This window comes from Puccinia triticina, chromosome 15A, assembly GCF_026914185.1.
Source record: "Puccinia triticina chromosome 15A, complete sequence".
Taxonomy (NCBI): domain Eukaryota; kingdom Fungi; phylum Basidiomycota; class Pucciniomycetes; order Pucciniales; family Pucciniaceae; genus Puccinia; species Puccinia triticina.
The window spans coordinates 257,509-282,749 of record NC_070572.1 but is presented as its reverse complement, the minus strand read 5'-3'; the positions used below and the strand labels follow the sequence as shown (position 1 = coordinate 282,749).

Below are 25,241 nucleotides of genomic sequence, written 5' to 3'. Positions count from 1 at the left end.
TGTTTCAAGTATCAAATTGCATGAATTCATGATTCTTTGTTTGGAAGGCTGATATTGGAGGAACTCTTGTTGATCTTGAAACCCAAATTTTCCAAGATTTTGCAGGGAAAACTGGGCAGATCTAGGATTTGGGATGATCAAGCCCATATTTCCCTTCAAAATATGGGAAAATCTGAGTTCCCACATTGACATGAAGTCCTCCATTGTGTTTCTCAGTTGAAATCTACAAGTTATTTAACCCCTAGTGGAGGACTTCCTGTCCATCTGGACAGTCAGATCTGAGCCAACAGTTTTCAGATTTTGTAGAGAAATCTAGGTCCCCAAAGCTCCCCAAAATGATCCAAAGTTCCAGATTTCAGATTTAACTGCAAAACTATGAGATTCCAGATTTATTCAAATTTCACAGTTGATGGGAAGTCTTCCACTCATTCACTTGAACCACTTGGCTAGCTTTAATCAGTCAAATTTTATTCAGAATTAAACTTTTTTCTCAAATATGAGTGCATACTATGTTATTATATTGGTAATACATAGTATAAAATTAGATACAAGTACATGTGTATTTTGTACCGGTTAAAACATGTACCCTTGTATGGTCACATGACATTACCATTCACATTTTAGATCACATGCTTGCCATAGAAAGAATAGCTCAATAGAAGATTCCATGTAGCAGACATCTGTCAGCCTCGAGCGCATGAAGAAGATGCTTCAATGCGCCAAAAGGCTACTTCACTAACCCCCGCGCAGAAGGTAACCACCTTACTGCGACATAAGGAGCGCCACAAAGAGCGCGAACCAGAACGCGAAACAGAGCGCGAGCGAAGACGCTGTGGTGATTTATATAGGCAAGCGCGGTAGAATGTCCACGCGGGGATAGCGCGGGCGGGGAATGCACAAAGCCGCTCAGGCAGAGTGCATTCCGGTGACATAAGCACTGAGGATGAGGTCAGGAAAGCTTACGGAAAGTCACGCGCGGATTGGAATGCACGGATTGCGGATTGCGGATTGCGGATTGCGGATTTCAAATCGGGTATTTGGATTGGAGCAGAAAAGACAGGGCTGGACTGCGGTGGGACTACACACGTGGACTGGTAGCAGCGGCGCGTCAGCGGGTGAGCCATGACAGCCAGAGCGGGTTCCACCAGCGGGTGGAACCGGGGTGAAAGCGGTGGCGAGAGAACGACTGACGGGGGCTAGACAGAGGACGGTGGGAGGACAAGCCTCGGAGAGGAGCGGAGTCTGGGAGAGTGACGAGAGGGATAGCGGGCGGAGCTGGAGGACTAGTGCCGGAAAGTGTCAGGTGTGCGGGATCGGGTGGGAACGGTGACATGCGTGGAGGGAAGGACGGGGGTGGCTCAGGGTTTTCTCTCTCTTTTTTCCTCATCCTATTATCTCCATCCTATCGAATTGTTACGGATTTCAATCATCATTGTACTTACAACTACGGAAGTACAAGAATTATTGGGAGATTATCTGTGTTCTTATTCTTATTAGAGAGTTACTGCGGATTCTGGCGCTTACAAAGTGCAGAGCTTTATTCACTTGCGGATTATTACGCTATAGATCAGGCTGGGTAGAGGAGCGCTGAAGGCTAGCGGAAAGTAGCAGTGCGGAGCCGAGTTACCAACAATCACACAGCCCGGACATCAATATTCTTGAAGAAGGCGGTCAGTAGACATTCTATACCAGCTAACCACTCTTATTTCTCACAAGTGGGGGTCTGGCCGGGAACCCAGCTTTGTGTCGTTATCGGATACTCGGGAACTAGACTTGCGCGGAAACGTTGAATGAACCCTTCAGAAGGCGAATTCTTTACTCCAGGTGACGAAGAATCTCAGATTGGATCAGGCGGCTTGGACAGCGGAGACACAGTAATTGCGGAAAACGGAGAAGGTTCTTCTTCAAGACCAGCCAAAAGACAATTGTGGTTGGGATCAGCGTGAGGACCGAGGCTAGGACAGATATCTTTTTTGTAGGCACAGAGTCAGTTTTCACCTAATCAGTCAATCGTAGCAAGGAGGCAACAGTTGTACCAGCGGAGCACCCTGAACAATTGACCAGCGGTGTCAGCGGGAGGAACGACGAGCAGAACTTACGGAGTTCAACCAGAGGAGACAGAAGACGAGACCATGGAAGAAGCGCTGGGTGGACAACGACCTGCGGCTCCTGCGCCGAGCGGAGCGAAGATACGGCCCAGGGATTATCCGCACCTTAAGTTTTCAGAGGCGGAGGTGGAGCGTTTTATCGACCGGTTCGAGAGAGCGGCTCTGCAAGAAGGTCTGACGGATGCGGATAAAGCGTATCAGGTGGTCAACTTCTTTCCAGAAGGCAAGGACTTGCGGGAAGTGGAGGACATGAAGGGGTTCGAGAGTAAGGATTGGACCAAGCTCAAGGAGGAGATACTTGAGAGGTGGGAAGATCGTGGACCCAGGTATCGGGAGAGTGACTTGGAGAAAGTGGCTTTGGAGCGTGCGGAAAAGGGCGGTACATTACCAGTTTTGACCAGGTTCTGCGGTATCTGGAGCGGAACGAGATCGTGACGGCCGATATGGGTACGACGAAGCGGATTTTCTTGAAGGGATTCGACCGGACTTTCACTGAGAAGGTGCTTCGGGGACTTAACAAGCAAGGACTGATGGTCAAACCACGACTAGGTGGGCCAAAACTGCTGCCCAGCATGAAGGAGCTGCGCTCCGCTGTCAAGGCAGAACTCAAAGTGTTGGAGCTCATGAACAACAGCCAAGGAGATGCAGTTGTGAGGGCGGAACCGGCTCCGCAGGCGCCGGTGACGGTCAAAGACGTGAGTGACCTGGCGGATACGCTGAAAGAATTGAAGCTGTTCATGCAGAAAGCGACGCACAAGCAACCAAAGGAACAACAGGCGGTCGTGGCACCAGCAGCCGCTCCCGCGGCTCCTCAAACAGACGGTGCTCCGCAGGCTGGCGGGATGCCGCCGTGGAGGCGAGGACCTCCGGTGTGCGACTACTGCAAGGAAACTGGCCATATGCGGAATCAGTGCAAGTACTTCAAAACGGATCGGGCTGCGGGAAAAGTTTCCTCGTGGGGGCGCGCTTTCTTTTGGCCGGATCGTACGCCAGTGGATGGACTGGTTCTGAGGGACGTGGTGCGGGCCGGGCAACCTTCGGCAAAGGGAAAGTGAATATTGGGATGGTCAAGGGCATGGTGTGGAAGCCGCCGGCAGTGACCAGCAGTGTGAAGTGCGTGCAAACGGGGGAAGTCTTCTTAGGGGAGCGTTTGGAGAAGATGGATTTGGATCCCGTTCCCGCTCCTAGAGCCAGACCAGAGCCGGTCAAGCAGCTTCCGGTAGCTCCGGTGGCAGGGGGCAACAAGAAAAAGGCGGCAGAAGTTGCACGGCAAGCAATGGGCGCGGAAACCACGGTAGCCCTTACCTTGAGGGAGCTGGCGGCAATTTCCCCGGTGATGGCAGATGAGATGATCAGCGTGTTGAAAGAGGCGTCAGGTGGAAGGAAGCCAGCAGCAACGGCTGTCACCACTAACCCAGAAACTGCGGAGGTTAAGTGTGCGGAGATTGGACACTCGCTGGACTCAATTCCCGTTCTACCATCTACGGCCGTGTCCTGCCCATTGGGATACGTGAGTATGAGGGTAGGAAACGTCACGAAATGGGCTATGATCGACACAGGGTCCATGATTAACATTCTCCCGGCGGATTTGGCGTCGGAGGCTAACTTGGTGCTGCGGAAGACTCACATAAAAATCCGCACGATGGGTGGGTTTACTTGTGAATTTGACGGGGTAGCGGAGGCGGAGACCGTGGAAGTGGCGAGAGTGGTCAAGAAGTCATTGTTCTTGGTGACTAGGTCTCACGAGATCATCCTTGGTCGACCAGCGCTCTTTGCCTTTTGAGCGCAGCTGCGTTTCTGTCCCGCAAGGCAAGAGGAAGTGATGCGGGTGGAAAGGACTCACGGGAAGCAGTACAAGACAATCATCTGCCAGCCTCAAAGCGGAGATTGGGTGACGGAGGTGGGCGATGGGGCACTGCATCACTGTGCGGAGCCTCCCGCAGATGATTTTTAGTTGTCGGCCGAGCTATCCGGGCAGAGGAGGCTTTGACTCAGCCTGGACGGTCCACATTTAAGAAGCGGGAGGGTATTGGCAAAGGCACGGCGGGGCAGTTCAATACCAAAGTGAGCTTTCCATTGTGTGCATCTCTGAGTGTGGAAGGATCAAAGCACTACCACAGCGCCACTGTGGTGAGCCGTTACTCTGCGACAGGGACGAGCGACGAGTGGAAAGCGGGAATGGACGAGAGCGGAAAAATTGGTGCGGAAATTGGGAGCTGCGCGGCGGAGGCGAGCAGTGTACAAGTAAGTCCTCCCAAGTATGCACCTCCGAGTCGGCTTTCTACGAAACCCTACCATTGTGCCACGGTCGTGAGCGAAATGAGACGTCCGCACAGGGGTTTGATTGTAGCCAGGACGATTGGTGGTGAGGTGAAGCAAGAATGAGCCGAGTCAACGGGGGGAGGTATAAACCGGTGGCAAAGAAGGTGCGGCCGCGGAATGTGGCGATGCCGCAGGAGCTCAAACCGCCATTGAGGGAGATCAAGTGGAGCCGGGATCCGTTCAAGACACCTCTGCACCGTCCTGCCAAGGTTCGAGCCGACGATGCGGATTACGGCGGAACGGATGGCCAGTCTCAACTTTGGGCCACCGGGATGGCTCCACGAGGAGGAGTTTCACTTATTGGCCGAAGCCATCACGTTGCGGGAGAAGGCGTTGTCATTCGGACCGGAAGATCGGGGCTTACTCAAGCGGAGTATTGGGGATCCTTGTTGAATACCCACGGTTCCGCATGAGCCATGGCAGATACGGCCCATCCCTATACCAGCGGCAATTTGGGGAGAGATGACGGAGCTGGTGCGGGAACGGTTGCAGACGGGGTTGTATGAGCAATCATGCTCCAGCTATTCTAGTCCGATCTTTGCGGTAATTAAGCAGGACAAGAAGAGTCTGCGGATTGTGCATGACTTGCAACGGCTTAATTTGGTCACTATATGGGACGCTGGGTTGCCGCCACGCATAGAGGAGTTCATTGACACTATGGCGGGGCGGGTTTGCTATGGTCTGGTGGAAGTAATGGGCGGATATGACCAGCGGGAATTGCATACAGAGTCAAGGCCGCTGACGGCGTTTGAGACGCAATTGGGGCGCTTGCAGCTTACTCGGCTTCCGCAGGGGGCTACAAATTTGGTGGTGGTGTATCAGGCGCAGATGTCCTGGATCCTTCAGGATGAGTTACCTCATACAGCGCAGATATTTATCGACGATGCGGCCGTGAAAGGACCAAGGAGTGACTACGGCGGAGCGACCTTGGCGGAGAATCCTAATATTTGTTGGTTTATTTGGGAACACGCGGTGGCTCTGGAGCGGGTTTTGTTTTGGATCAAGGAAGCGGGCCTTACGGTTTCAGGAAAGAAGTTTGCTGTTTGTGTACCGGCACTGGATGTCCTAGGGCACGAGGTGTCTAAAGACAGACGGCGGGTCGCGGAACCTAAGCGGAACAAGATACTGGATTGGCCAAAACCACGCACGGCGTCTCATATCCTGCAGTTCCTCGGGTTATGTAGTTTCGTGCGCATGTTTATCGAGAGGTTTGCGGAAATTGCGAGTCCAATGCGGAGATTGACACGCAAGAATGCGGAGTGGAACTGGACCCAAGAGTGTGATGAGGCGTTTGCAATGCTGAAGGACATAGTACGCCGAAAGATCTTGTTAAAGGAACTCGACTACGATAATGGCGGAATTCGTTTGGCAGTGGACTCAAGTGAGTTTGGTGCGGGCGGAGTACTCACCCAGGAAGAGGACGGGAAGGATCGGCCAGTGCTGTATGAATCGGTGACGTTTACAGATGTGGAGTTGCGGTATTCTCAGCCGAAGTGGGAGCTGTGCGGAGTGGCAAAAATCATGCGGAGATTGCAACACATACTGTGGGGCGTCTATTTCAAATTACTGGTCGATGCGGATGATCAACTGTCCATCGTTGCCTAATGCCCCTATGACGCGGTGGGTGGCATTCTTGCAGCTGTTTTCTTTCGAAGTGGTGCACGTGTCGGGCAAGGCGTTCACGTTGCCGGACGCGCTTTCCCGCATTCCTCTGGGTGACGATGAGGATCGATTCGCGTTGGCGGAACAGCGGATCCTTGATGTGCGAATGGCAAAGGATGCGGCCGTGAAGGGGGGCGGAGGCTTGCCAGTGACTCAGACGCCGAGGTACGAGTACTTGGTGGTGTTCCTGACGACTCTTCATTATCCTGCGGGAATTGGGCCAACAGTTCAGCGCTGGATCAAGCGTAAAGCGGCGAACTTTTTTGTGCATGAGGGTCAACTATGGCGTCGGAGCACACCGGTGCACTTGATGGTAGTGACGCGGCGCATCAATCAGGAAGCTGTCCTGCGGAGTTTGCACGAGGAGCTGGGTCATCGAGGCGAAGCGGAAACTAGACGGCGAGTGCAGTTGCGGTTTTGGTGGCCAGGTGTTACGAGGAGTGTGCGGCAATGGGTGCGGAGTTGCGAGCAATGCCAGAGGCGTAGTCAGCGTCTGCCTAAAGAGATTGGGAAGCCTACGGAAATGGACACGCTATTCAGTAGGATATCTATGGATGCGGTGCACATTAAGGCAGGGAAATTCAAGTACCTGATTGTAGCGCGAGATGATCTTTCCGGCTGGGTGGAGGCGCGACCTCTGGTTAATCTTACGGCGGCGAAAGTCAAGCAGTTTTTGGAAGAGGACTGGTTTGCGCGGTTTGGGAGTGTGCGACTTATCACGGTGGACGGTGGTGCGGAATTTTGTGGCGGCTTGCGGAAATTGGTGGAGTTGTGTGGCGCTAAGTTTGGTAAAGTGACGGAGTACTACCCAGAAGGTGCAGGAATGATTGAGCGTGGCCATCAGCCAATCAAGAGCGCTCTGGTGAAACTGTGTGGCGAGGACGGTAAGAAGTGGCAGCAGTATCTGCCCGCCGTTTTGTTTGCCGATCGGATTTCCACTAAGCGGACGACGGGGTATTCGCCGTACAAAATGTTGTTTGGGTGTCAGCCGGTCTTGCCGGTAGATATAGAGATGTTCACGTATCTGGCGGTAGACTGGTGGAAAGTTAAATCGGCGGACGACTTGCTTTTGGCGCAATTGGAGCAGCTGTTGCGGCGGGATTCAGTTATTGCGAAGGCGGCGACGCGCCTTAAGGAGAGTCGTGCTAAGGCGGTCCGGTATTGGGACCGTTGGTGTTCTCATTGCTTGCGGGATTCTCTCCGCAAGGGAGAATTGGTTCTCCTTTACAATTGTAGCCTCGAGTCTCAGTGGGGTAAGCTGTTTGCTAACCAATGGAATGGTCCCTATTGCATTGTGTCGCAATTTCCTGGTGGAAGTTATGAGCTGGAGGAACTGGACGGGACGCGTCTGAAGCGGTGGGCGGCGGCGACGCATGTCAAGCAGTTTTATGCACGGGGTTCTACGGATTTCGACCAGACCGCAGAATCTGATGATTCTGAGGAGGAGGTTTGGGTCCCTGAGGAAGTCTTGTCTTCAGCGAGCTCAGATGGTGCGGAGGACACGGATGCGGCATCTAGCAACGAGGATTCTGGTTTGGAAGCAGTGTCGGAAGAGGACGGTGCGGATCAGGCACATCCGCCATTGCAACGGAGTCGGCGTTTGCGGACCGCTGGGGACAGCGGTAAAAAGCCTGGGGCGGGGAAAGCTGTGGCAGGCAAAAGCCACAAGTGATCATTGGTGAGGGGGTGCGCTATCTGGTCCACAGCCAGGTTACATAGCCACCTCAGAATGTTTGTTATCTTATAGAGTTTGGTTTCAGTTTTGTTATACGTTTCACTGGCTTGTTGTCTATCTGTATTTCTGTAGGATTATGGACCCAGACCCCCACCCGCAGCTACCCGCAAGGAAGCTCGCGCGGTTAACCCCAGACGCGCAGCATTCCGCAAGGAAGCTCGCAACCAGACCAAGCCCAGCAGCTAAGAAAGGTAAGCTGATTAAGCCCCTTTCGCAGCACAAAGCCCCAGACCATAAGCTGACGAACATCGTAGTGACGATCGCAGCCGCGGATCAACCAGCAAGAACCGCACAGGTCAAAGCCCAGCCAAATAAACAAGAAAGAACAACCTTGTATGTTCCAAGAGCTAGATTATAGAAGACTTAGAAATAAGGCTGACTAGATCTTATCTTTCTGCCATAGAACTCTTGCGGATCAACTCGGACCCAGAAAGAAACAAGACCTACTCGTAAGACTATTGGAAGCCCAAGCGCCCGGTAAGCAGAAGAAACACAGCTAAGACAGAACAAAGAGACAGAAGAAAACTGACTCAGAACGTTGCGCAATCAACAAACAGACTCACAACAAGAACATCCGTTCCAACAGGATAAGACCAAGCTGCTACGCTGATTGGTCTCTGTCTCAGTGAGTACAAGACACAGAACAGCGCAGCGTGGCGTAAGATCAAGAGCTAACGGAGAGATCGGCTCTAGTATTGTATTTACTTCCAGACAGACCCCGATCTCACGTTTAACGCCATCAGACCCAGACTCAAGCAACCGGACAGAAGAGCCCTAAGCAAGCACCCTCCAGTGTTGCTTTCAGGTAAAAGCTTCTGTCCTATTATATTTCTCATCTTTAACTATTAGCTTGTAAATACAAATGGTTAAACGGAGAAATTATTATTTTCAGTTGTTTGAAATCTTTTAATTTCTAGGTGCGGGGTACGGGGATTTTTGTGCGGAAAAATCCTTCTGGGGCGGACCAGGTACCTTGCGGAATTTTTCTCTTGTGGATTGCGGTTTCTTTCTGGATTGTGTTACGGTAAAAGGGTGGTGGATAAAAAAAAAAAGAAAAAAAAAAAAAAAAGGAGGATAAAAATGGAAAACGTAGTGCGGGGACTAAAGTGGTTCTCATTCTGGGGCGGTCCAGGCACTTATAAAAAAATATTTTTTTGGGATGGCAAACCTTTTTGCTCACTTTGCCGTGGATTCTCAGCAGTTTTCTCCCTCTAGGTGGAAATTATCCGGGTGCGGAGCTCAGGATGCGCGTGTATTTCGAGCATTGTTTCCGCAGGATAGGACTATATACAAGGGGGGAGACAACAACAGAGAAGGAGAAGAGGAAGCGGAAAAAGGGAAGCTAGGGAAGTCGGGAGTCAGAGGAGCGGCGGGTACTAAAACCCATACCAACTAGTATCTACGGCTATTATTGTCAATACGCGTAGTACGCAAAACTAAGAAGATAAAACCCAAGGGATCTCGCTACGAAGAGATCCCCAGATTTCAGATATTAGATTACTAAGAATCAAAGATCCATTCGCCTACCAAGCCCAAGCGATTACGACTACAGGTTGTGATTGGGGCTTTTTATATCTTCCTCTCTCTCTCTTCGTCTCTTTATTCCTCTCCTCCATTCCCATTCTTCGAACAACTCTCCTCTCATCCCTTTCCCAATTCGCCTTTGTCTGTTGTTTGACCCGTTGGTAGTTAGATTTAGTTAGATATCTTCTATTATAGTTTTTAGTTCTATTCATCGGCGCGTCACTTTAGAGACGCCCGCTGACAACATCCCTCAATAGAAGATTTCTGAAGCAGAAAAAATCCTTAAAGCAGAAGTCACACCAGCATAAGTCCCTCAACTTGCATCCCCAACAGCAAAAATGCCTCACAATTTACTATAAAATGAGGAAGTTTCCCCTCCTCAGCTTCAGTATGCCATCCAGGCAATTGTAGATAAGACACACATTTCACTCTGACTTGAGTTTCAATCCCTCCATCACATGTGCATTGTGATCTAAACCAGTGTAATATTAACAAATTATATATCCTCCCAAACCAATTCTGGTGTTGTAACAATATAAGAGGGGAAGGTCTTGCAAAACACCTTTAAAATAAATATTAATTAACTGAAATAACATATTTGTTATCTCCCCCTCACACCAATTCCACCTGTTCCAAAGGATTTCTCATACTGTGAAATGGACTTTTGATTGATGTGACAAAAATGCAGTTGGATATTCCTGTTTATGGTGAGCCCTCAAAGCATGTCAAGATTGACATTCCTCCCTGTTACTTGAGATTCTTGAGGAAACAGACCAGGACAAATCAGTGAGCATATTTCAAGACACATTTTTGCTCCCACATTTTCTGAAAGTATTTACCAGGTGAAGCATCCTTTTAATGGTACCTTTGAGGAATGCATGTGACATTGACCTGGTCCAAATCCTGACTTGCATTCAAAGAATGTAAATATGTACATTTCTGTCTGGTATCTAAGCTCTTATGAACCAAAAAACAGAAAGAACACAATTTCCTTTTACCACAAGCAGACAGTTGAGTTCAAATACAGCTTTGCTGCAGAGATTTATTTGTGGAATTTTGTAAATAAGCTTCAGATTTTTCAAATCATGCTTGCCTTCTTGTGATTCCTTGCCATTTGAATATTGCATTCTTGTGAAACCTGGAGTCAAAATAATTTACTAGAATTCAGAGTTCTTTTCCTCTTTCTTTATTCCCAAAAGGAATTGAGGCCAGGATCATGGACATTGGCTAAATTAAGTCATTCTGCACTGCTCTGGTTTTGAGATAAAGGGTGTAAACCAGTTATTTTTTTATCAATTAGTCAGAACTCCCGACGTCCAATCTTAGTTTTTGAGGGCAAAAGGCCATGAGACTATTGAGAAAGAAAAATTGTGGGTCTGAAAAAAAAAGTTTCATATATTTTGGGTATTGATACAAAGAGTCAACACACATTGACCTTGAAAAAATAGAAATATTATAGATACAAAGATAAATGTGTAGATAAGCAAAGAAGATAAGACATAAACGTACAGCTATGTGATGCGTACATCTCAAGATATAGGGTGGAGCATGTAGAAAAAGCATGGTGACCAAGACAAACAATAAATAATGTTGTTTTTGGTATGGCAATAAAAAAGAAGATAGATAGAAAGATGAAAGTGTGAATGCAGTAAGCCAAATGCAGTAATCTAATGTAAGACAAGAAATCATGAAATGAAGCATCCAATGATTGGAAAATTTTGAAAGGAGACTGCAATCTTGGATACATACAGTAGCAAGGTTTGCAAGGTGTGTGACGAGGCAACCGTGAGCTTAGAAGAGGGGCTGGGCGGAGGTAAATTGGAACGGGGGAAGATTCAACAAGAGGGGCTCGGTTTGAACGGCAGGGGTCTGCGAAAATCCGGAGAGATCAGCGAGGCTCAAAAGCGTGTGCAGGTCGGCGATACAGTCGTAGTTTTGGACATGACCGAAGGCATCATGGGAGGCTTGGAAAGGAGTTGCCGAAGATTCCAGATAGGGCTGCTCGTAGGGTTGTTCGGGAGGGAAGAAGTCCCCAAGCTGGAAGTCAGGGATCACTGTCGGCTCTTCGGGCCCTGCTGGAGCCGACACAGAGTGCCGATAACCGAGGTTCTCGAATGAGTTGAATGAAGAGGGCGCAGTAGGGTATAAGGGCAACGAGCTCGTCCTAAGGATTTCGCGAGGTTGGTCGCCGGCAAAGACGCCCGAGAGCCCATCAGAGCCCGAGAAATCGTCGGACGAGGGGATGGAGTGCGGCTGGCTTTCCCTGCGCGAGTCAGCCACAAATGAGAAAATCTCGGACCAGTTCCCGCTAGACGCGACGTAGTTGGTGGTAGGCTGATGGGAAGACGATGAGCTGCCTGAAGAAGTCGAAGGTGGCACACTACTCGCGCTGAAAAGGTCTGGCGCGGGCGGGTCGGAGAGCTGAGGATACTGTTCCAGAAACTGGAATTGGTTGAACCCTGGCATATTGACGTTGTAAGGGCCGTCCTCGGCGATGGAATCAGCGCGTTGATGGCGGTCTGAGGGAAACTTGAACTCGTTATTCCAGGCGGTTGGATACAAGGGATAGGTCTGTTCGGATTGCGGACGCTGGTAGGGGTTGTGGCGAGGGACAGAGAATGATCTTTCTCGGTGGACTGGCCCGGGGGCAGCCGTTAGGACATTGTTACTCCCAGTCCAGTTCCCAGACTGATCACGAGGCAAGCTGTTGACTCGCATCCGGTTCATCATGGCTGCCGCGCTGATCTCACTGGCATATGGTATTTCACGCTCTTGATAAACAACAGCCCGGGACCGGGTGTGGAGCTCGTGATGCGCAGCCGTATGGGTGACTTCGTGCTTCCGTAAATCATAGGAGCGCTTGAAAGTCTTGTCGCAGATCTAGGGACCAACGCCAAAAAGAGCGATAGATGTCAGTTCTACTGCCAATAGTTCTGTTGAGACGCAGCTGGTGGAGTGGAGGACTGCTTACCCCACATATGTTGGTTTGCAAGGGGCAATGTACTGAGAATTACGAATTCAAAAAAAGAGCATTCGGGTTCTAGGTAAGCTTCAATAATTCAAAATTTTCAATGTCGGTGAAAGAATAATTCTTACCCATCATGTGAGATGTCATATCTGCAATCAAAGAAGCGTTTCTACATTAACTTTCGGTACTTATTTTTGAACTACAAAAGGATGGTAGACTCACGATCTCGCTTGGCGGCTTTGTGGGTGCAACCCTGTAAGAAAGAAAGACGCAACGTTCAAAAACTGTTGCCTTGGGCATCTTGAATAAAAAATGAGAGCTTTGTGGGGACTTACCTCCCAGCTGCAGCTTAAGCTCAGGTTTCCGTTTCGCTTGCGTCCTACGTGACTATCGCAAAGATGATTGAATAATTCCTGTTTCAAGTGTGTGAATCAGCCAACTGCATGGCGCCCGGCCCAGATGAGAACAACTTACCTCGGCGGATAAAAAGCTTTGGAGGCAATCCGGCTTGGTCCAATGGCAAACGAGATTCACGTCTTGGTCAGGAGTTGGTTGGAATGCTGACATTGTCGTGTTGTGTTTCTTGCTTTTTTCGGATGAGAGGGTGTTTAAATGTTTGTATGTGGAAGCTATAAATAAATGGGAAAAAGTTGGGCGCGAGAAAGAAGATCAAAGTCAGATGGACTGCACTGCAGTCTTGTCGGAGGTAAAGTTCCAAACTTGTTGGGCAGAGAAAATAAAAATAAAGGATCCTACAAGAAGGAGAGAGGAATCAAGCAAGTTTATTTATGAAGGGCTGATGCATGAAAGCATATCGCATGCTGCTTCTTCATAGACAGTCGATACGAGTATTGGGTGTCGCTCTTTCCTATGATCACTTTTTTGGCCTGGCGTTAGTTGTCTGCTTTCTTGGCCTTGTCTCCACACCGACTGGGTTTGACAGTGGCTTGTGACTGGCAACAACTCGAGTATGAGAAAAATAAATCCGACCCAGTTCACCTACGGTAGCATCGTCCTGTAATCCAGGAGACGAGTGGAGTGAGTTTTTGTGTTGAAAAACCAAAGACAAGGGAGAGAACGCTTCCAAAAAAAAGGGTGTCGTGTTGTGATTCAACTTCAAGCAAAAGTGCCCATCCCCCACACAGTGGACCGTCCGGTCCCTGGCGCGATACGATGATGGCATCTTGGCTATGACGCTGGATCCCTCGAAAAGCCACCATCGTGTCACCAGGGTCCCGCCACAGCTGTCTAGATGAGAGCACCCGGTATAACTGAAGTATTTACCGCTTCGAGAGGAGTCGCCGGGAGGGCTGTTGGGTTGTGACGATGTTTCTGGGACTCATCGCAGGGCTACACCGCGCGTGAGAGGTACCTTGCGGGGCGCGGCACGCAGATTGCCCTCTGGATTCTGATGCAGTGGGGCCGAGATAGTGCTGCCTGCTTGCACCCAAGTCATTGAGTCTATACTCTCCGGTGTAGGAATTGGGGATCTCTTATTCATGAGGCCCGTGGATGCAAAACTGCTTCTGCGAATCCTGCTTTTGGAATACATGAAGTCAAATGGAGATGAAAAGACACACAGCTGTCAGCATGAGAGGCCGATCGAACTGCTCCGACCGGTCCGGACCGTCCGGGTCATCTTGGCGCCAGCGGTTGCGATTTGGAATGCTGCTGGTCACATGCATCTCGGCTATGACGGAAGGAGACATGAGCAGCTGCAGTCTGGCCGTCCACTGCTGGCGATATCCAGCGATATCTGGCGAAGTGTCGCCTGAGTGACGCCAATCTCGGTTGCCCGGGGTCAGGTACCCACTCGTCGGTCGGTCCAACAGCTCGGAACGATAAATTTAAATACTAGAATGCATCTGATCCGAGTCCGACTGCCCCCTGGTCCCTGGATGCCCCTAGTGCTGCACCATTCTCTGCGGCAGGTTCCCATCAGCAGCGTGCAGTTTGTTGTCATCACACACCAAGCGCCGATATTTAGTTGTAGACGACTGTTTGAACCGATGGACACTTCGGAAGGAGTTTGCCCCTACTTCGCTCAAACAGCCCAGCATTTTAAATAAGTACATAGCTTTCCAGAGGCACACTCCCAGCCGCATCCTACCCATCACAGCCATCGCCAGGTGCTGCTACTCCTACCTCTACCCCAAACTGCAAGAGCATCCCCCTCCAACTATCGGTGGATTATTATATCGGCATGGCGAATGATAAGCAGGCACCTCAAGAAGATCTCACCATGACTGACTCCAAGCAGTCTGCACCACCCAAGAAAAGCTACCCATCCTTCTGGAAGGCGCTCAAGCATCCCTCGCCAGACACGTCGGCCTTACCCCTACCCAACCCATCGTTGGACCTATTGACTGAGCAACAAAAATCGACCTATGACTTTATTGTCAACACCCTGAGCTCCCCCGATTTCGAACTACCAGTAACAGCATCAGCGAGCAGCTCCCAAAATGTCAAGGAAGACCCCCCAGTCGAGCCAGGACCACCATTGTCGAACAAGCTGTCTCAAGCCGAGAGATGTTATTGCTCTCGAGAAGCAATCCTTCGGGTCTGCAGAGCTACCAAATGGGATCAACACCGGGCCCTGAAAAGATTGGTCGATACTTTGGTTTGGAGAAGAGAATTCGGGGTGGACCAGATCGATCACTGCGAGCTTTCGCATGAGGTAAAGCACACCTAGAGGAAAGCAATGTCCCAAAGAGAAACCTAATGAGTTGCTTGTTTCGCTTCTGTCTTTGTGCATACATAACAGGCAGAGACGGGCAAACAATTCACGCTGGGATATGACAACCACCAAAGGCCTATACTCTACATGTTCCCCTACCGACAAAACACCAAACCATCGATCAATCAAATCAAGCTACTCGTCTGGTATCTGGAGAGAACCATCGATCTCATGCCTCCTGGCGTCGAGACCTTGACGTTGATCATCGACTTTGGCACCTCTGAAAAAACTCGGAACTCAAACAGTCAACGTTGAGTTGCTAGGCCATTTTTGGAGATTCTGATTCATGGCTCATGCTGAGCTTGCTTCCCTCCGGGCTTATTTTTGCCAAACAGCCACCCCGATCTCCATTGCAAAGGAAGTTCTTAAAATCCTGCAAACCTACTATTGTGAACGTGAGCTGATCATCCTCCTTTTGGGCCCAAGATAAAATATTCCGTTACCTCATGATTTATGTACCTACTGAGAGCGTGTTTCCTTTTTTCTGGTAGGGCTAGCACAAGCCATTTGTATCAACGTTCCATGGGTCTTTTGGGGATTTCTTAAGCTATTGCGACCTTTCATGGACCCGAAAACCTCCGAAAAAGTTGTGTGAGTTTTTCCCAATCTTGCCTCCAAGAAATCCAATTGATATCAAATACTCATTTTCCTCATGTCATTGCAAAAAACCCGGCGTTTTCTAGATTTGATCCGACGGTCACCGATCATGTACCTGCCGAACAGCTACTGCAAGACGCCTTCAACGGTGCTCTTGATTTTGACTACGTATGTCGCAATGGTTTCCCTAGCGAGGTTCGGCCTGCATTTCTCAAAACAGCGTGTCTGACTTTCTACCGGGTCGATTGGATGATAGAATCACGAGGTTTACTTCAAGTTGTTTGCCGAGTTGACAGCCAATCGCAAGAGGAGGATGTTGGCCAGATATGCTCGGTATGGACAAGGGATGATCGGGATGGGCGAATATGAGCTGCGCGGAGGCAATCGTCCTGCCAAGGCCCGACGGGAACAGTCTATCGGCACAACGTCTACCATCGTAAGCTGTCAAACGAATGAATCAGCCGTCTCTTCGGCCGCCGCTGGGGGCACACACTCGTCTCCAACGATCGCAGATGGGCCAAGCCGCGGCTCGCCAGGCACGATTGCTTCGAAAGACCCAAGCTCATCGCACCATTCAGAGGATCTGGCGCTTCAAAGCGCGGGCGAGACCATCGCATCAAGACCTTTATCGCCCCACTCATTGTCCCCATCATCCGACGAACGCAACAAAAGCGTGGACCAAAGCAGAGCAGAGCCGCCAGGCTCGAAAGCCCGATTCCTCTTCCGGCCGTTCCACTCCAAATCAGCCAAGACAAACCGGGCTGCGATGGATCCTAGTGGTCCTTCACCCACGGCCTGTTCCTCTCCATCGCTGGTCCATTCGAGTAGAAACTCGTCCATCTCGACCTCTCGCCCCTCGCCGAGCAACCCCAGACGACAAACAATCAGCCATCCTCATCAGTTCCAGACCTTGAACGCCTTCGGCTCAGATGAACATGGCCGGCTTCTCCAACCCGATCACATGAGCTGTAGTCGCAGAATCAGTCGGGTTTGTTCCTGAGACTCACGGCCGTCATTTTCTGCTCCACACGCACAGCTTTGGCTCTCCCAAGCCGCCGGATGACTCGTCAAGTGCACACATTTGTTCTCAAGTTCTTCCTTTCTTTGCTCACGTCTTGACGGTTTACGACTTCGCTGGTCAGAAGATCTTTATTGCAAAAGCATTATCTTTCTTTCTCTCGCACCCTCTCTCTCTTGATGATTTCTGCCAGCTTGTTTGCATACAATAAATTACATTCTACTCTCTTTGAAATAATTTGTAGCACTATCCTGGGCCATGTAGCCTGCTTGGATCAATGTGAAATACTCATGAAGCATGTGTTTTCTATTGTTACGTTTGTATTTATTTTACTTTCTTTGGAGTAAAGTATGCCGAGGAAGGTTTATTTTGCGATTTCTCTCTTCAAGCTCCTTGGTGGTTGCGTTGGCCCCTTTCACCTGATGAAACCTAAGAGTAAAACCAATATCCTCAACTATCAGTTTGTCTTGTTACATTCAATCACAATGACCAGCATCAGCCTGACCTACATCATTCTCATCCCTGACAGTCCACATCAGTACAAGAAAAACTCTAGAAACTGCTAGCTGTTGAGATGCAGAAGCTCAAAGGAAACTTGAGGTGATACTCAAGCCTTTTCTAAAGGTTATTTCAACCAAGGCTGAATGCACAGTCACTGCACATTGCAGAGTGACTGTGCATGAAAGGGCATGGTGTAATTATGCGGAGTTAAAATGGCAGTTACACTGGAGTGTACCACATGTCAACTGCTGGCAGTTTCTAGAGTTTTTCTTATAGTTTGCACTGCTACAGATGATTGTACATAGACCATGAAAAATGTAGCAGATCAATGGTGCACTCCTGTAATACCATCTGTTGCAGAGTCCTCCCAGCTAGAGTTTCTGACCCAACAGTCTGTTTTAAATAGAGTACGTTGAAATTGGGTGCTCATACATGCGGGGCTAGGTGAGGAGAAGAGCTGCCATGAGGCCATAGCTTCGGAGACGTGGCGGGACCCCGCGAGCTGGAGGGACTTGTGTTATTTTTAAACAAGTTCACAAGGAAGGGGTTTGTCAAGTCTATCAAATTTGGTGTTGATGAAATGTCACAGGGCCCGCTGCTCAAACAAACTTTCGGGGTTTTGAAGGCGTTTGCCGCCCTGTGTATGGGGCACTCTCTTTCTGCCCGAGAAGATGATCTTGCAGGGTGAAATCGGTGAATGTGGCTCTCCAGGAGATATGTAGTTTCGGAGCTACATCGATGGTCCTGAGGGGTATTGTTATCTTAAGGCTTCTTCTGGATTGGATCCGAGATGGCCGCCAAGCTTTGTAGATAGCAGGCCTTTCCAGGTATCAGCAGCAGGTCAACCAAGCTCCTATGATCGCCATCGATCAGTGGAAATACAGAAACACTCCACAAACAACTCTTGGCTCGAGCAGCCAGGGTTGGTCAACAAGATTTTTTTTAATCAGGGCGTGTTTGGTTATAGTCGATTCTCTTCAGTTTGGCCGTGATAGTCGAAGTGGGTCGAGTGAAGTTAACAAGAGGTCATCTCCAAAGAGTTGACCACTTCACAAAATACCAACATGCGTACAACCGCCGCCACGATAGAATATCTGCTCCTGTTTTCCAGTATATCCATCGCCACCATCTCGCCTTCCACGGAACAAAGCACCCGACCTTCGGGCCTTAGAATCCTTCAGGGAAATGACGACGGATGTGAGTCTGTGCAGTGGAGGTTGTCTTGAGATTGATGTCAGTGGTAATCAGCTGACCAGCTTGACGAATTTTTGTCTTCAAGGGGCGGAAAGTAATATCAGAGCTTTATATAAAGTCTTGACGCAACGTGGTCATCAGGTCAATTCTCTGTAAAAAAGAACGATCTTACCGTTCTTAGCCGACAAAAGAATTCTGACTGGTTAAACAATCTCTGTTTTCAGACAGCCATCTCTGCCCCAGTGCGAAACAAGAGCGGGACAGGATCGATTTCGACGGATTGGAAACCGTTAGCGAAGCCAGGGGAGTATGACTCCGTACCTGTTGGCGCTCCGGGTGTAGCAGAAGACCCTGAGGACCGTCAGTAGACCATATATTTTACCCATCTCCCGCCTTGGACTTTTGTCGAATTTTCAGATGCTGATCATCCACTACATACTCCAAATAAAGCCCGAATATGGTACGTCAACGCTTTCCCCGTCGACGGCATTCGCTTCGGACTCGATACTTTAGCACCTCGGCTGTATAATCGGAAGCCAGACCTCATCCTTACTGGTCCAAATGTCGGGAGTAAGTTTTGTTTTTCTTCTTTCCTTAAGTATCACTGTGTTGTTTGACTTGCGGATCTATTCGATCCTGGAAGAAAACACGGGTGTCCAGGATCCTTTCTCCGGCACACTTGGAGCAGCTGCATATGGTTCCAGACAAGGCGTGCCCGCTATTGCGATCTCAGCGGATGACGGCAATCGACACAGTTACGAAAATGTCCTACCGGATGATCCGAGTGAGATCTATGCCAATGCGACGATGAGGGTGATAGACGAGTTGGTCAAGCCGAACACCATGGAAGGACCCTCTTATTTACCCGAGGGCTGTGTTCTGAACATCAATCTCCAAAAAGCGGGGCCTCAAACAAACTGCAAGAGTGCGAATGACTACAAGTTCGCCCTCACGACCATCTTCGGCATCCATCATTCTTCCGGATTCACACATTGCGGCTCTCAAGTCCTGCCCGGCGAACAGGCTGTACTTGAGACTCATCTCGGTTGTTGGGCTTCGGTTACCATCATCCAAGCTGGGAAATTTATTGACGGATCTTCAGCCCAAAAGCAATTCCTCTTGAATCGGGCTCCCGAGTTCTTTTCCTGCCCAGGTGTGTCATCCAGTCACCACCAATTATCAGCAATGAAGTCATAAACATCTGGTGCTGTTCTTTCCTCGTTTTTTTTTCTAGTTGTCTCCCAAGTTGAAGAATCATCTGAAGACCCAAGTATTATTGACCAAGGAATAGACTTAATTCTCAAAGCCCACCAAAGTCAAAATCTCAACATATAAAAATAAGCATATGGGCTTTCTGTCATTAGTCTGATGGTAATAATAACAAGTAGGTGTTGTGACTGGTCACTGGATAACTGTGTCTTGTTAGGTCTACCTATCTTTATGACACTCCATTCCAGGACAATGTCCATCAATCCATCCCAGCACATTCACACCATTAACCCAGCACAGCCTCAACTTTTCACAACAATCCAGGTTGCATTTGTAATTCATACCTCATCACAGTCATAATATCCAACATCCATTATACACATTACATACAGGATACTTGAATTCTGGCTTGGACAACTGAAAGAAATGTAAACACTTTGACTTCATACTTCTTTCAGCAAATTGTGAAATTATGCCAAAGAATCTGTCTGTCCCAGTCTCAGATCAAATTATCACATTGCAACAGGCTTCAGGTAATGGTTCATAGACAGTGTCACAGCAGATAAATGTACATGCACCACCATGAAAAAACTGAGGGTACTAGGTGGTAGGTGATGTGAAGCCAACTCCAGCCTTAACTTTAACCATAAAATTATGGACAAGGGGTAGAACCCCCTGATGATGACAAAGGGGCCATTGTCATTCAAGGGGAGTAATGTTGGATTACCACTGGAATTTCAGCATATGTTACTGAATGTCACCTGACACCTATTCACATCAATTTTTTCATGGTGCGCATGATGTCAATGGTTTAGTTCTTAAAAAGTTCTATTTTTCAGTGTTTTTCATGCTCTCAGACTCAGCAAGATTTCCTATCATCATTGGGAAAGGTCTTATTTGCTTTCCAGATCTCAGCTAAGGCCCCATTTGATATAGGTGTTATATTGCACAAATCATTAAATGAATAAAAACTATTCAAAATTTGGTGATGTACCAGGGGATGGATATGATCAGATTTGGTCAAATGACATCAAATACTATGTGTGAGAGCTCATCCCCTTGTAGGGGGGTTTATCTTTTTTTTTAGTTGTACAATGGGTCATCTAATGTTTTTGGCACCACATTTTTCAATGCAGAATGAGGGTGTAAACGGGTCAGGTTTGGGTTGGAAAACAGTACCCAAACCCAACCCAATGTTTAGGTTGGGTTGGGTCGGATTGGGGCAGAATCAAAAATATAGTGCCCGAACCCGAACCCGATTAAAAGTGTGTTGGGTCTGGGTCGCGTCGCGTCGGGTCCGGGCCGACCCAAACTTTTTAGGCCAATTGTGGAATTTTAATGGGATTTCTCATCTTCTACTTGTATATTTCTACCATCAAAATAATATAGTATTGTTGTCTTTGAGTGAAAATCTATGGAGTATTTCATCTTCTACTTGTATTCTACCATCAAAATCATATAGTATTGTTGTATTTGAGTGAAAATTTATGGACTATTAATAATGGAAAAGGTTCTATTCAACAACTAAGACTTGTACCTCTTCATCATGCTCAGAATCAGTTGCAACATCAAAATTATAGAGGCCCTCGTCGCTTTTGATCCAGTCTTGCCACAGACAAGGGTTTCAAGTGTATCCGGGTTCATCTTGCTTCAATAGTTGCTGAGTACTCGGACGCCGGTTGAGAACGCCAACTCCGATGCAATAGAAGTCATCGGAGCCATCAGAATTTGTTTGGCAAGGGTTGACAGAACAGGAAATCTAGTCGCGTTGTCACTCCACCACAAGAGAATTGCAAACCTTGGGGAATCAATTCCAACAGGAGGTTACTGAAGGTAGAGGTCAAGCTCAGCCGTTGAGGAGGTAGTATCAATGGTTTTCTTCCCGGCAAGATACCTCTTGTAGCGCTTGCGTTCCTCGTCTTCAGCCTTACTTGACTCGCTAGTCTTTGGTGGATCGGGTTGGAGAGTAGCAGTGGATGGTTCATTTTTCTTTTGGGCTTCAACAACTTCATTGAACCAAGAATAAACCTGAGATTTTATTCCAGCTACAGCTTCGCTTGCTTCAATTGGACCGAGTTTGTCTGAGAGAAGAAATTTGATAAGCTCTAACTTGCAGCGTGGGTCAAAAACTATGCTGACAGCCAAAAACTCCTCAAGTTTGGGCCAATACTTCCTGTATTTCATTTGCATTGGCTTGATCAGCTTCCTGATATGAGCTGGTCCGTTTTCAACAGCTTCATTAAGATGTTGGTCGATCTTTTTCATGTATTTGAATACCAGGTGCGCAGTTGGATGATTGGTCATCCCGAGCTTCAAAGTTGCTGATGGTAGACAGATGGAATCAGCAACTTGAAGAAGACATTCTTTGAATTGAAAAAATACATACCTGTCTTGAATAATGAAAGAAATTCACACATTGAAGAGATTTCTTCCCACTTGTCTTTACTAGGGCAAGAGGAGAAATTGGCATCTTGCATTGATAAGCTGTTAAGTGCTTTTTGATATGGCAGCACAGATTTGAGCATGTCATACGTGGAATTCCATTGAGTAGGAACATCGACCAATGGGAGCACTTGTTTCTTCATGTTAACTAGATCAATTGATTCCTGGAACAACTGCTTCCGTGATGGTGTGCTCTTTGTGTAACAAACACTTTCGCGTATCTTAGAAATCGCCCTTGAGAGGTTCTGGAGGCCGTCCTTCACAACAAGATTGATCACGTGAGCGCAGCATTGAACATGGAAAAATTTGCCATCCAAGGCCGGGGGAGAACATCTGCGATCTTGAAGCACGGATAAGAGTTGATCAAGTGCACTGTTGTTTGCAGCGGCATTGTCGACCGTGATAAATGCCACCTTGTCAAGAATGGTTGAGATAAGCTGTTTGGAAATTGCTAAGCCAGTGTGGGGCGATGGGGTTTCCTTGAAGGAGATCAAGCGCTTGTTAAGATTCCAGTCCTCTGAAATGAAACGACATGATACTACCATGAAAGAGGACTGGTTTGAAGAGGTCCAAAGGTCTGTTGTTAAGGCCACTTGTTTGGTTTTTTGGACTTCAGTAATGAGCTTCTCCTTCATCGATTTGAACATCTGCATCACATTGGTCTTCACGGTACCGCGGGTGAAGATTCTGAACCGTGGCTGAAGCGAAGCGAGAAAAGCTCGGAAAATCGGATGATCAACCAATGTAAAAGGTTGTTCATGCGCAATAATCATCTTGTTCAGCAAGTCGCGGGAGGTTTGTTGACAAAAAACCCAAGTTGGCGCCAACGTTGCTTCACCTAATCTGAGGAGTGTTTGCTTGCTCCTGGTGAGATGGGAGGTACATTGCTCAAGGTGGCGCCAGAGGTGATTTGGCCCGTTCTTACTTGCACCTTCCATCTTGCATTTGCAGGCCTTGCATACTGCCTTGATTTTGTCACCTTAATGTTTTTTTTTGTTAGTCTCATTTTGATCAATCATCAAACTTATGTATACGACTATTGAGTCACTCACCGGTGATTTCCTTATCATAATGAAGCCAAACATCACTCGTAGACTTTTGTTTCTTCCTATCTGGAGCTGAGTCGGTGGTTTCTTTTTCTTGAGGGAGCTTGGCGGATCCATTCTTGTTGGTGGTCGGGTTCTTCTGTGAAGCAACAGGGGTTGCAGTGACCATTGACAATGAATCTTCATTTTCAGTGCCTGATGGCTGTGTTTGAGCCTCAGACAAAGGCAGCGGAACCGTATCCGGTGATTGTATTTGCTTAGTCGATTGGGTGAATCTTGCCATGGGTCTGGGTGGTGATGTGGAAGCCGGTGGGAGCTGGGGTAACCAGCAAAAGTCTACAAGTCTGGGTCATAGTTGGGTCTACCGGGCCGACCCAATAAGATAATTGTCTGCCCAAACCCAACCCAAGGATTTTCTGAGGCAGGTTGGGTTGGGTTTGGGTTGGCCAATTTTTACTCAAAACGTGCCTGAACCCGCCCCAAAACCTGACGGGTCTCGGGTCGGATCCGGGTCAACCCGACCCATTTACACCCTGAATGCAGAAGCTCAGCCCACAGAATTCAAGTCATGAGATTGGCTACAGAGGTGGAAAATAAATTCCAAAGAATGATTATTATGAAATAAAAAAATGAAAAAATAAAAAAATGAAAAATTATGGTGTTCAAAGTTGGTTTGCATAGTTTTATACATGCATAAATTGGAAATTCATAAAATCTTTTTTGCAGGGGATATGACTGTCTGATTGTGTAATACAAAATTTCCTCACCAAAATATTCTTATGATTACATGATTTAGGTATGCAAATTATCCAAACCAACTTTGAACACCATAAATGTGAAAATTAGAGATAGTCACATTGAACCCGCTGCAGGTATCCGCTATCCGCTGGCGGGTATCCGACAGAGTGCGCGGATACCCGCCAGCGGATGCGGATGTCTGAGATCCTTGGGAAAATACAGCGGATACCCGGGTATACGGACGGGTATCCGTTCACCCAAGGGTAGGTAGGCCGCAGCTAAAGAATGTCAAGTGGTACCCAATCGGCAGTACCCGGCACCGCTTGGCGGGTATCCCATGCATATGTGTGGTACCCGCCAGGCAGTGCCGGGTGCAGTGTCGGGTGCCTGCTTTTTGGGGGAAAGGCGGTGTGGTACCCGGGTACCGCTGCAAGTACCGCTCAGCAGATATCAAAAACATTGATCTGCAAGCTCCAAGTTGCTCCAATTGGGTCCCGCAACTCAATGAATTAGGTTTAATCTGCCAAGTGTGTAAACTATTGGGTCCCGCGACTCAATGAGAGTTATGGCACTGTACATGTGGTTGGCGCGCCTGGTAGCGCTGCCACGTCACAACTGCGCATGCGCGCCATAACTCTCATTGAGTTGCGGGACCCAATTGTAATTCACCCCATTGGGAGTTTATTTATCTTTTTTTCTTAAGCGCATTTTGAGGGGTGGGTATCCGCCCATAACAGCGGGTATCCGCCATTGGATGCGGATGTCCAGAAATGGGGAAAAAAATGCAGCGGGTACCCGGATTCAAAGTGACCATCTCTAGTGAAAATTATCCAATTTCTTGCAAATTTCTCAGAATGTTCATTACTGTTCAAACCAAGGAGGGAAAATCAGAGATCACAGCATGGCATGCAACAAGAACGATAAAAAATGAATTTCTTTGAAAACATTGCCAATGATTTTTATTGGATCAAATGAATTGAGTCAAATTAGTGGTGATTTTGGCTACAGTTCCTGACTCTGAGTTCAATTTGAAAATAGGAAGAGTTTATGTTGCATGGTGCCCTATGGTTCCCTGCTCAGGTGACTCATTGAAACATGTTCCAGATCATCAGCTGGAAACTTGCTTCAAGGAGACACACCCCCTGAGAACCATTGCCATGAAAATTCTGGAGCTCCCCAGCCCACACAATGTTTGAGGGTTGTTGGTCTGGCACAGGATACACAGGACACATCTCCCCACTTGTTTCAAGTCTGAAATTACAAGGAGACAAAGCCCTCATGCCCATAAAATGCCAAGGCTTGATCCTTTATCTGGACATCCCCCGCCCACACAAGAGAAATGTTTCAGGTTTGTTGGTCTGCAACAGGAAACATCTCCCTACTTCTTTTGAGTCTGACAAGGAGACACAGTCCTCATGCCCGGAAAATGCCCAGGCTTGA

At 48.2% G+C, this 25,241-nt stretch overlaps 3 protein-coding genes across 3 annotated transcripts; 2 read left to right on the top strand and 1 right to left on the bottom strand.

Moving 5' to 3' along the window:
• Positions 1–11,142: 11,142 nt before the first annotated feature.
• On the bottom strand, positions 11,143–12,886 carry PtA15_15A31 (uncharacterized protein; the record flags this gene model as incomplete). Its single annotated transcript, XM_053163514.1, has 6 exons — positions 11,143–12,231; positions 12,323–12,354; positions 12,448–12,468; positions 12,542–12,572; positions 12,655–12,732; positions 12,794–12,886. 6 exons carry the CDS (start codon positions 12,884–12,886, stop codon positions 11,143–11,145), a joined length of 1,344 nt encoding a protein of 447 aa, XP_053027197.1.
• A 1,636-nt stretch (positions 12,887–14,522) lies between these two features.
• Positions 14,523–16,716, top strand: PtA15_15A30 (uncharacterized protein; the record flags this gene model as incomplete). The annotated part of the gene is made up of 6 exons (XM_053163503.1): positions 14,523–14,996; positions 15,084–15,306; positions 15,548–15,647; positions 15,740–15,821; positions 15,910–16,641; positions 16,690–16,716. The coding sequence occupies 6 exons, from the start codon at positions 14,523–14,525 to the stop codon at positions 16,714–16,716; spliced, it is 1,638 nt and encodes a 545-aa protein (XP_053027196.1).
• Positions 16,717–18,236: 1,520 nt separating this feature from the next.
• Positions 18,237–19,701, top strand: PtA15_15A29 (uncharacterized protein; the record flags this gene model as incomplete). Its single annotated transcript, XM_053163491.1, has 6 exons — positions 18,237–18,369; positions 18,452–18,507; positions 18,591–18,726; positions 18,817–18,936; positions 19,010–19,519; positions 19,601–19,701. 6 exons carry the CDS (start codon positions 18,237–18,239, stop codon positions 19,699–19,701), a joined length of 1,056 nt encoding a protein of 351 aa, XP_053027195.1.
• Between the last annotated feature and the right edge of the window lie 5,540 nt (positions 19,702–25,241).